This window comes from Anopheles bellator, chromosome 1 (assembly GCF_943735745.2).
Source record: "Anopheles bellator chromosome 1, idAnoBellAS_SP24_06.2, whole genome shotgun sequence".
NCBI classification, from domain to species: Eukaryota; Metazoa; Arthropoda; class Insecta; order Diptera; family Culicidae; genus Anopheles; species Anopheles bellator.
The window spans coordinates 32,476,687-32,488,581 of NC_071285.1; the positions used below are offsets into that span (position 1 = coordinate 32,476,687).

Sequence of the window (11,895 nt, forward strand, 5' to 3'; positions counted from 1 at the left end):
GAGACAAACTTGTTGAGCCCTATAGTTAACCATGCATCTATAGTAATGGGGAGCCAGTAAAGGCCGGCCACCGTAACAAAGTTGATTTCACCAAATCGAAAGATTGTATGAAATACGAGGATAAAAACATTTCTTCAGTCATTCAAAATTAAGCCTGAAACATCGATTAAGTCGAGTAAATAATGTTTCTGGTTTTTGTAGAGGTCAGAAAAAAAGTATATAAAAGCAAACTTAATTTCCATTGCGACATTATTGCCAACTGACTTTGAGCTCTTAGTGTACATAAATCTCTTGTGTTTTTGTTAGGTGGTGCTGTTGTGTATAACAGTTGGGCCCTCTTTACCGCTGTCAACTCAACACAGACGGATAAACAGGTGCGAGCGTTATCGATCGAGCGCCGAAGATCGAGTGTGGACCGATCGATCGAGCGCCGAAGGTCGAGTGTTGACCGGGAGAGCGGGTCGACGACCGAGGGAGCGATCGACGCGAAAAGCGAAGCGAAACCTAGCCAGTCGCGATTAGAGATTGGCCAAAGCTAGTAATGTTTTAGCAATCGGCTGAGGAAATAAAGAATTTAAATTTACCAAACCGTGCTAAAAACATTTTGGACCACGCGATCGCGCTCAACAGGTGCCTTCTACAGTCCTCCGGTATTATTATTGATTTTTTTCATTAAATTACATGGGGTCTTCTCAGTTATTTTTTTGTTCCACCGTGCATTGTTCTTGTCCAATTTGGTACATTCATAATAATGTACCGATCAAGATCATCAACGATTTTCGTCATCGTATCGCAGTTTGTCGCTGATATATCGCTCGAACAACGTTTGAAACGGTAACACGTTTACACGGAGCAAAAATGTTTCTGGCCGGGTACCGCAGTTGCTTGTAAACGAGTATTGGTCGAAAAACAATTGTGTAGGCAAACAAACATAATTGAGTATATTGTTGACTACAAATTTTGGCCACTTCTTTTGCCTGGTCCTTTTCGCAAGTCTGGTAAGTTTGGTCGGTATACCAAAACTAGTCATGGTCTCATGCAAGATAACAAGTACTCATACTTTGACTATGCTGTCTTTGCGGCATTGAAGTCGATGAAAAGGTGGTAAATGATAAGTGCGTTTTTTCTAAATTTCTCAAATATATTTTAATTTTCAATAATTAAAGATCCAATCGATTTAGCGACAATTGCGACACATTTCTTTTGCTGTTGTCATACCTTTCTAAAAGAATATAATAAGATAAGAGATGATAAGAGCACCAAATTCATCTGTTATAGCAGCGTTCACGTTAAATATTTTTATTGCATGAACATATTGTTTTCATTTTCTTTTCAATCTTACATGTACGACAAGTATGACCGAAAGACTATAAAGAAATTATTTATTAATGTTAATTCTTAATCTTAAGAATGCTATTCTTTATGTGGGGTATTTATTGTGGAGATGATCAGGGATTTATTCTTCTATTTGTATAAAATTTCTTTGAAAATATATTCACTTGGAGATTGGTGTAACAGCGACCGGCAAAGAGTGCATATTTCAGATAAATTGATGCTAACGCAAGAAAAAGGATTTTTTGTCTTTATCGCACAACGCTTTTGACAATTGCCTAAGGTCTTGTAAGGTATGTCTTTACCTTCTTATAGTAAAAAGACAGAGAACTTCGTAATATGAAAGGCCGATCAGAATAACTGCATTGACCAAGCCGATTTTATTTTGTGTTGCCCTTTATAATTTAGTTTTATGTTAACAACGACGATGGGTTTACAAACAGACGCTCCTGAGGCGGTATAGGCGACGTTAACAGAAGGCGAAGAGGCTGCCATGGTTGCTTCATACGGAAATTGGTTCGATTACAATTGCACACAGTCATCAAACAGTCATCAAATTACAGAAGAATGATACATAGCTGTACATGATGGTATGTTTGTTTTTAGCTAACTGCTGCAATAGCATACACAATTTGAATTAGCAAACATGTGTTGTAATAAATCACGACGCCGAATTATTTTAAACGTATATAGAATACATATTTTCTGAAATAAACTAAGCAAACTGTTTCGATAGACGACGAAGCGAACCAGGCTTGTAAATCGTGGACCTTTTAGAGATACGTTCAGTTTAAGGAATGGGTTTATCCTCCGGAATAGCCGTTGGCGTAGTTACGGAACTACGACGCTCATCGGTTTGTAGATCGGATAAACTTTGTACCGAGCTTGAACGAGAGGACACTTTGGACTGCTTACCAAGAACATTGTAACAAGAAGAAAGAAAGAAAAAACAAGTTATATTCTCTCACACTAGAAAGCAGAAGGCAATTTATATCAATCCTGAAACTTACTCTGACATTTTCATATGCCGACCCAACACGCTCCTCGAACGATCTAAATGAATCTGACTGTTTCATTTCAGTCAATTTCTGAGTCATCTTTCCAGCGATACCACCGATAACAGATGTCGTCTTGCCGGCCGTCGTTTTGATAGCGCTTTCGGTTTTCTGGTAGCTGTTGAGAGAATTTGAAATTAAAAAAGTTGTAAAATTAAAATAGTTATTTCAATTCTATTTTGACCAAAAAGCACTCAAAATGACTGGTGTGGTAAACCTAGTATTAAGAAGGGTAGAATGTAGTCAAGAAATGTTGGAACAGGGCTAATAAACAAAGCCCCTAAAAACACATTTTTCTAGGAAGCAACAGAATTAATATTATCTCTGCTGCAGGCTAATACCGCTCGACGGTTGAAGCCGGATAACAAGAAAAAGGAAATGTAGTCAAATCTCGAAAATGACTTTGTGTAACATAGTTTCTTTGCATCTTTCATCTTTCATCCTTCTGCACCTTTTAAGAGACGAATGTTAGGCCACTATAGCTCATAGCCTCTATAATACAAAAGAAAAAAAAATCCTTCTGTACCTTCACTCTGTTACATGTAAGCTCTCCTCCTCTATTACACGTAAGCTTTTTTATTTTAAATACTTTAGTGTTAAGATTCCGTGTTAAGCCTGACGGCGAACAGCGGTTACTAATAATTAATAATAATACGAAGAATAATATAAAAGCTCGATAAGCATTGGACACAGCGGCCTTTATACATCATATAAGAAACATTTAATAGTTTTGAAAAACCTTTGAATAGAATTATACTTACCTTTTAACTATCCTATTTTTATATGTAAGATATGAATGAAAAGACAAATCGGCAGGAAATATTGAATCTACATTTTTCAAAATTGATGATTGGTAAAGGAAGTATTATTAGACAAAGCAACATCAACACAAGAAATAATATAATATATGATACTGAAATATGAAAAAGAACAGTAACATATGAATTATATAACACATTAGAAAAGGAGTCACCCAATAAATAACAATGGTATCCTGTTCTTATTGTTGTTTAAATCACACTACAACATAATATTACATAACTGACCTGTCTGGTTGAATCAGAAAAGATTTCAACCCAAGCAAAACGAAACATTTTTGAGACATTTTGATATAGACGTTCTAATGAGATTATAGCTTCTTCGATTTTCTTAGAGCGAAAACTCAAGAGTATTCGAACATCAGTATATTAACATATATGCTACGATGAGCAATCGTGGGAAATTTATTTCCATCGAACAAATTACCACGAATCGTTGAGGATTTTAACCCGTTACTTACATTGGGGCATTTGTCACGACAGTCGTTATTTCTCCAACCTTCGTTTCGACACTTTGATAACTTAAAAAGGGAAAAGAAAAATAATGGAAATCATAAACAAACATATTATATAAATCCGGCCGAGTCAGTTATTCTAAGATTCAAATAATCAATAAACAAACATAACAAAAAAAATTACGGCAACAGATACTAAAAAGTTATTTAATTAAATAAGTGAAAAGTAGTTGCCGTTTAACTGTGTAGCATTAACAACACAGCTAATCAGATTTTTGTGTTTCTTAAATACTTACACATTGCTTTCTTTCACATTTTTAATTCCCTGACTGACGTCGTCCGTGATTTCTTTCCATACCGTAATGCCAAGTTTCCTTTTCAGTTCGCTTGCATGACGCATTTTCGATTGTAAAACCGTTCGAAGTGTTGTAATTTCCTCTTCAACACGGGACAATTCCTGAAATTTGCAACGATAGTGATTAGTGCCACGAATAACAAGCTTTCTGCCAGTAAAAAACTTGCGGCACAATTGTAATTTAATACCTGACTCCACTCATCGCGTTGTGCCGTTTGTTCTTCGGTCGAAAGTCCGGAAAACTCATTTGCAATTTCAGCAGAGCTGATGGATCCGATGGGAGAAGCATCAGACAGCTTAGTGGGATTGTCTGAAATATTGAAAACACCAAATATAAACCAACATTAGCGCAACATTAGTTTCCTTCGACGATCGGCTATAGTCTATTCATTCCACTACACTCTGTAGTATTATTCGAAAAAGCTGCCATCTGATTGGTTAAATCAGAACGGAAGAACTTCTGTACGTCTTTTTGATTTGTTGAATGATGCGTTCTGATTGTTATTCAAATGTGTCAAAAAGTTCGCTCTGTGATCGCAATATGTCACCAGGATGAGCAGGAGGTAGCTTGCAGTGTAGACCAGGATAGATTTACTTGCCTAAGCCATTCATGAAATTTAGACTAAATTTAGTCCTAATTTCATAATTTTGTACACGGTTTCTAAATCGGTAACAGGGCAATAAGACGACGACCAGAAGGACACCGGCTTGTAGACGAAAATGAATTTAACTCATTGATAGAGGGCATTAATAATTTTTTACTCAATTTCAACCCTTGATCACGACTTTAAAATCTGGCAGCTGGTATCATGTGATATTATAAGGTAGCTAGTCAGGACGTAGCTTGTAATGCAGACCAGAATGAATTTTATAATGAATGTAGTCATTCATGGCATTTTTGCTAAATAATGCCACTTGGCTAAAGTGTTTTGGCGGAGAGTACTTCTTCATAACTTCAATACGAAAACAACGGCTATCAATAGTCATCATATGTTAATGGATGTTTATGGTGAACTTGCTCTTGCTGACAGAACGTGTCAAATGTTATTTGCGCGGCTTTAAAGTGGTGATTTTGACTTGCAAGACCAAGAACGACCTAAAAAATGAAAGATTGATGATGAAAAATTGGCAGCATTGCTCGATGTTAATGCATGTTAGACGCAAAAAAAAACAGAAATTTTACGAAGTGACCACACGACAGTTTCCCATCGCCTGAGTACCATGGGAATGATTCGAAAAATGTCTTATGGGTTCCACATCAATTTAAAAAAACGAGACATTAAAAGAAGGAAAAGCATTTGCAAATTTCTGCTTGCACAGCAGAAAAGAAAGGTGTTCTTGTACCGCATCGTCACTGGTGAGTTATTACAATCCTTATCCTAGACGCAAAAAGCCCTGGATACAACCTACTGAACCAGGTCCATCACAACCAAAGCCAAATATTCACTGCACAAAGGTTATGATGTGTATATGTCGAATAAAAATGGCAAGAAGTAATTCAAACCCTTAATACCTTTAAAAAGCAAACAAATTTTCAAAAAAAAAAACGGAGCATATTTGACCTAAATCGGACAAACGGAAACATCTTGAAATTAAGTTTTGAAGTTCACCCAAAAATAATGTATTACTTTTAGCCAGCCTTATAGTTTCTCTGGGTGTTTTTTTACAATTGATAGAACAGTTTATGAAAATAGTTTTAAAGTGAACGTTTTAAAACACTGTACAAAGCAAAAACCAACCAAAAGTTTAAAAAACTGTATTTCTTTTGTTGTTCCAAACACGAGAAAAAACCTTCTGATGCTCTCCTTCCCTGAGCATATGTCGAAGAGAGAATATGAGAAATGAGTTAGAAAAATTATGAACGAATGTTGAAAGTGTATGAGAACTCCAAGCCTTCCATTCGAACATTAAAAGGGGGTTTTTAGATTTAATTTTTACAAGTCTCGAAGATGATTCACGTTAAAAAAGACAAAAAAACAAACAACTCCTGAAATCGTAGAAACAATGCAGGATATCATATTGGAAAATCGTCGAATGACTGACAAAGATTTAGTACAAGGCGTACAAAAATGCATTCAAATGCAACTTTACCGGCAAAATTTAGAGCTTTTTCGAAAGGATAAAGTGCATTTTGTGCATCCAATGCATGAGACTGAGGTCTATCACCATGATCTTGAGTTAAAACAAGAAACTAAAGAGTGGTGTGAACGCTGTTCTTCAGCTCCGAAACGAGTTCGTGTCCAGAAATCGACCGCGAAGGTGTTAGCATCAGTCGTTTTGGAATGAAATTTTATTAGGGTTACTTACAAAACAATCAATTTTGATTATTGTGGTAGCCTTTTAGACTTACTGAAAGTGAAAATTCGTGAAAACAAACCCGGTATGAATAAGAAAACATATTCTTTCATCAGGGCAATGTATACATCCTGTCACAAGAGCATTTTGAAAATGGAAAAAAAATCCACGAATAATTTTTGTCGCATTGACTAATTGTCACCGTCCATCGAAATCGGATCAATCCATCGAATTTATAAATTGGAGTCTCCTTGGAACAAGTGTATTGGTGTTCAGGAAGACCATACTGCATATTAAAGTGTATTTCAAACCGTAAAAATGTATTTTTCTTATCGAGACTACGAACTTATTGAACAGCCTAGTGTGTCGTTGAAACACGATTAGCGCAACCTCACTCGGTGTATTGTACAGTAGCCCAGCTCGGCTATCGAGTCGTTTTTCTATAGAACAGTTATTCCAGTTCATTTTAGAATAGCGAAAGAAGATGGAAGCCACAGAAAAGCAAAAAAACGCCCAACACACACAAAATTTTATACTGATGTACGGGCGCGATGTGGTCGGTTCTGTTGCGAAAGCTTTACCGTTACACGACGATCGGCTTTTCGTAACGCGCTTATGAGAGGCGCTTTCGGGTTGATATGTAATTTTTACATATTTTTTTCTTTTATCACAACTCCCTAGCGCAGGTGGAAAAAAGTCACAGAAAAAGAAATTCGGTCTTCTAGGGTTTCCAAGTTAATTTTTTATTTCATATTCTATGGACATTTTTCGCGAAGTGTCGTAACTACACCGCGACTATCGACGTCAGCCAAGTACTATTTGAAAGGTTTCTTCTAACGAACAACACACACAACTTAAAAATGTCCATATTTTCGTTTTTGTTTGTCTTCAATGCTGCCCTTTAGATAGCATCGCAAGATAGACGATAAAACAAATAACAGAGAAGCTAAACCTATATCGATACTATTGAATTTATTCCTACAAAGATACGGTTGCTCACCTGCTATACTGCCAATGCTGAGAAAGCTTTTATAATTCTCACCACTAGAGATGCGTGCCAAGTATGGCTTCGAGAAGTCGATGAACGTGACCCGAACGTCCCGAATATTGCGTCGGTTGAACAGTGTCTGAATGCGTCTGTTTGTAACTCTGCTCAACAAGAACTTGCTGGTAAGAAAATTTTTCTCTACACCTCTTTCTGCAGTTCCGGAAGTTGGCTCGCAATCAACTTGCTGACCGGTGGCAACTGAGGATCTTAGTTTGCTGTTTTTATCGTCTGAGTTCAGTGTGTTGCATACCATAACTGGACTGAACTCAGCCTCAACAGTTTGTAGCTCAACATTTGGCGCAAGTTCGACGTCTTCGTTATTCGAAGAGATGCCCAAAATTTCATCCAGCGTCAATGAGCGCAGGTAGAGTTCTGTCTCGTCCGACCATTGCTGTTCCTCCTGATCGATGAGCCCTTCATCGTCATGCAATGACGCGTCATCTAATTCAGTAACATCATCCAGTGAAGGCGTGATACAACTTGGATCGAGCTTCGGAATGTAGGGGTCTTCAATAAACTCGAGGCTCGGCAGATCGTCCTCTTCAACACGCATTTTATGAGGGTCATGGGGTGGCGAAGTTTCAGTTTCCCGCTCTTCCTGTTTGTTCCAGCCGGAAAAGCTTGGATCCCACATTCACAAATCACGCCACGATGGCCGGGTCTTTGTGGACCGGACTAAATGCAAACATACATACATATAGCAGCAGGTATAACACATCGATTGAGCGATCTAGAGTCTTTCGTTCGCACAGTCAACGTCAGAGTCATTTGTATTATAGATTAACTACTTTACTTTTTTATAAGACGATTAGGTACATGCTCCTGTGTGTGTTATCAAACTTCTTTAAACAATTGCTGCGGTGAATTAATCCAAATTGACCTTCAACACGATTTCTGCTGGCGTCATAGAAACACAATAATAAACACAAAATTGTACATTCGACAGAAATATAAGCGATCTTACAAACGATCATTGCGTCATACCGCTATAAAGCTACACAGCTACACGACGTTCTGATCATATGAAAGAGCAACTCCTCAAAATTGATTTACTTTAACACTCACACCATCATGATTTAAATCTATTCCTGCAAAGTAAAACAGAAAACAATAGGTCCTGAACACGTAGGATGAAGCATCAAGGACAATAATAACTGTGTGTGCCTCTCTTGTATAAAACCTAACATTTCCATATTTTGTAACGGTAGTTCGAATATTCCACCATGTTGCCTAATAACTAAAAAAAAAAGTTTCCTGCGACCGACTTGTAATTAGCGATTAGTTTAGTCCATTATTTTGCCATCTTCTGTGTTTTGTAGCTCATGCTCATGAAAAAGGCATCAGTCCTCCACTACTTCAAGCCCATGTTCATATGTTGACTAAATGTTACCGAAGTATTTATAGTAGACCAGAGAAAGTGCACACTTTGCCCTTAAAATGAACCAAAGCATAACAAACAAACTATCTATCAAACCACTAATCATTGCCTAAGAGTTCTGTGAGACAGTTCATACCTCAATAACAAGACAGTGGAAGCGATTGACACATAAACCAATTTAGAGCGCATTACGAATTTCAGTGGAAAAATGCGTGCAGGCTGTGGTCGTAGGGTACGATTACCCGTTATTTACGAGAATCCGTTAACACGCGAACACCAGCAAACTTATTAACAGTGTCCGACCGCGGCCGAGTACGAATGAGAACTGAGACAGATCAACATCGCAACAAGCGAGTGAATGGAACGTACAATTTAGTGATGGTAGTTGGCGTAACAATCGAGAGCCCTAGCTGGGGCAGTGTACATACGTGAAAAAGAGCAAGAAAATCACATTGCGGTAACATGAGTAGTGACCACAGAGATGCGTCTACATAGTATTGGAATGGTGTAAATTTAAAATAAGATTTGTTAAACTAATGGCAATTTTGTGTATTTAACACACGATGCTTTGTCAGTGTATTGCTGCATTTGCGCCCGACAATGAAATTTGCCGTGATGCACTATTTTAATCATTTAAATAGGGTAGAGTTTTCTCATTTTAATGTAATACACGTGTTTTCTTTCAAGAAATCCCAATTTTACACACACACGAACAATCGTTTTTCAAAAGACCAAACCATCGTACCAAACTAGTAAGACTCGCGAGAATGATCATAACCAATATAAGAAGCAAGGTGAAGTTGGATGGAAAATCCCTTCGATAACACAAAAGGATTATACCAATTGAATGGTCTAGCCCGACTCCTGCCCAAGATTCGACATATCATCAGTAATATATCAACATCAGGGACCGAGGCTGAAGAGATAGACATTATGGACGATGAAGCTAAGGCATACATGAGAATCAGACAAGCCTCGCTTATTCGTAGTCTGCAGATCAACGAGAACAAGAACCAACAGCCAAAATACACATCTGACATGCTGTCCAAAGCTGACGATACCTTAATAGTCGCCCGAAGATGCTCAGATTGATGTTTGGCCCAGTATGTGTGGAGGGACGATGGAAGAGCGGGTACAACAGCAAACTGTCGCGCACGTATATCCGTATACGCCTCGCCAGGCTCCGGTGGACTGGTCGAGACATGAGCACCATAGCTGTCCTAAGCTTTCCGTTCCAGACCGTTCCGTTAAGCTTTCCGAACCAGTCTGCAAAGCTTTCTTATGCCGTGCTTCGCTCTATGGACACTTTCCAAAGGATTTGTCTTTTCTAATGTCCGATTCTAATGGTGTGATTGCACAAAAATGATGCGATAATGGACTGTATAACGTGATTGGTGGACAGCGACGCTCTTTCGCGAATGATGGACGCAGCCTCATGTACAGAACAGGATACATATACAACGGTTGTAGTTCCGGACACGAAGAACAAGACTAGTCTTGATAAGATAAATGCATTGTTAATGGACAAAGATAGCTAGTTCGTATTTTCATCCGCAAACCACGGACTTGTATAATAAACCCAGTTGCCTACTAAACCATCGCATCGCATCTTTCCTACATATTGTTCAGCGATAAAAACACACAACAAATGATGTCCGCTATAAAAAAACACAACCGCATCGCGATGGCTGTTAGAATTTCATTATCAAATCTATACATCCGTGGATCGTTCGAAGATCTTCCGTCTCGCTGATCTGTTTAACCGGTGTCAGTGAAAATCATCAGTTCGAACGATGCATATCTCAACTTGAGTGCAAAACTTGTTGCTTCACACGTCTTTGTCTGTCCACTAATAATAATAAACTCCATACAAAAAATTAAGCTCCGCTAGATAGTTGTGCAGTTGTGCAGGTACACCGAGTGACGTTGTCGTTGTGTTATTTAACAGAGCATCCCTGATTAGGTATCGCCTGACAATCATGTGGGCAAGATGCGGCAATTGACAGTATTGGATATGAAAATTGCCGAGGTTTCGGCGTATTTAGTTGTCTGCTGTTTAGTTTTACGCACTTTCGTTTGCCTTTCCTAATTGCACATTCGTTCAAGTGCATTTGCACTGTAACCACAGCATAGATGATTCGAGTTTATGGTCGCGATGCAATGTTTGTGAAAGGGAAGACAACAGACAACAACAGAAAAAACTTTGCATGAGCCACATCACTACACATAACTTCTAATACATTGTTTCATCGGTAATAAAATCATAGAGAATCATTGCGAATCATTCATTCTCATTGTGACATTTTTAGTTGTCATTCTGTTTTGTGTTTGTATTCGATTAACAAGCGAATAGAAAGCGAACTGAACAAACAACACATTTTTGATCTCCAAAACTCGTTGTTTGGGTTCACCAAAGAGTATGCATCAAGTAAAACAATTGTTAGCTTGTGCAATTTTGTTAATGATTACTAATGAAAGATAAGAAAAACACCATACAAACATAAAAACTCGAAGAAAAGAGGATGCTTCTCGGGAATAGTTTCAACACAGGCAAGGGGGTCAGTTAATTCGACCAAAACTTAAGAATCTTAATTTCGTGCTCTAATTCGCATCCCAGTACGTGTTCGTATCAATGAACCGTAAATTAATGCGATTCGTATCCATACACCATTGCAAGTGAAAGAGATTTGTGGTCGGCGGCATACCGGATTTCGTTAGAGAAAATAACAAGCACTTCCCCGTACCTTGTGGTTGTGCCTTCAACTCTACTATAATCATTGGACACAATTTTTCAAAACCATCGAAAATTTAACTCATGGTTTTTTCTAGATGTAGGTTTGCCGGCATCTTTGCGCACGTAGGTGAACAGTAAACTATACTATTGTGCTGTACTTACATGATGATTCTTCCATTGTTTCGATATATATATATATATGTTATCAAAATGCTTCTATTCTGTAGGGGCAAATCGATTGCGAGTTAGAGTAATGAAATGTTCAAAAGCCTGACTAAATACAGAATCACCGCACAACACGTATTGAATGATGCACATTTTTTGACGTATGACGTATGCATTCGATGTTGAAAAAACACTGACGTTTGGCAGGGTTCAACTGTCAGCCTTTGTGCGCCATCCAAGTGAACGGTTAACGGTTCGCC

The 11,895-nt window shown here is 38.1% G+C and overlaps 1 protein-coding gene across 3 annotated transcripts; it reads right to left on the minus strand.

Annotated features, from left to right (window-relative positions):
• Window positions 1-1,276: 1,276 nt before the first annotated feature.
• Window positions 1,277-11,781, minus strand: LOC131205754 (tumor protein D54). Of its 3 annotated transcripts, XM_058197993.1 has the most exons (8): window positions 8,929-8,996; window positions 8,424-8,446; window positions 7,311-8,252; window positions 4,204-4,325; window positions 3,957-4,117; window positions 3,667-3,726; window positions 2,343-2,505; window positions 1,277-2,239 (listed from the first exon to the last, which is right to left on the minus strand). In XM_058197993.1, exons 3-8 carry the CDS (start codon window positions 7,990-7,992, stop codon window positions 2,123-2,125), a joined length of 1,305 nt encoding a protein of 434 aa, XP_058053976.1. In that variant the 5' UTR covers window positions 7,993-8,252; window positions 8,424-8,446; window positions 8,929-8,996; the 3' UTR covers window positions 1,277-2,122. The 3 variants fall into 3 exon arrangements, with proteins under 3 accessions (XP_058053976.1, XP_058053975.1, XP_058053977.1); XM_058197992.1 differs by lacking the exon at window positions 8,424-8,446 and having other exon boundaries at window positions 8,979-9,049; XM_058197994.1 differs by lacking the exons at window positions 7,311-8,252; window positions 8,424-8,446; window positions 8,929-8,996 and adding an exon at window positions 11,633-11,781.
• Between the last annotated feature and the right edge of the window lie 114 nt (window positions 11,782-11,895).

Excerpts from the sequence above, each read along its gene's own strand:
- LOC131205754 (XM_058197992.1), bottom strand. The coding sequence starts at position 7,992 with ATGTGGGATCCAAGCTTTTCCGGCTGGAACAAACAGGAAGAGCGGGAA. Across the intron at positions 3,727-3,956 it reads AATGTGAAAGAAAGCAATGT|TTATCAAAGTGTCGAAACGA; the intron begins GTAAGTATTTAA and ends TCCCTTTTTAAG. Across the intron at positions 2,506-3,666 it reads GTCGTGACAAATGCCCCAAT|CTACCAGAAAACCGAAAGCG; the intron begins GTAAGTAACGGG and ends TTCTCTCAACAG.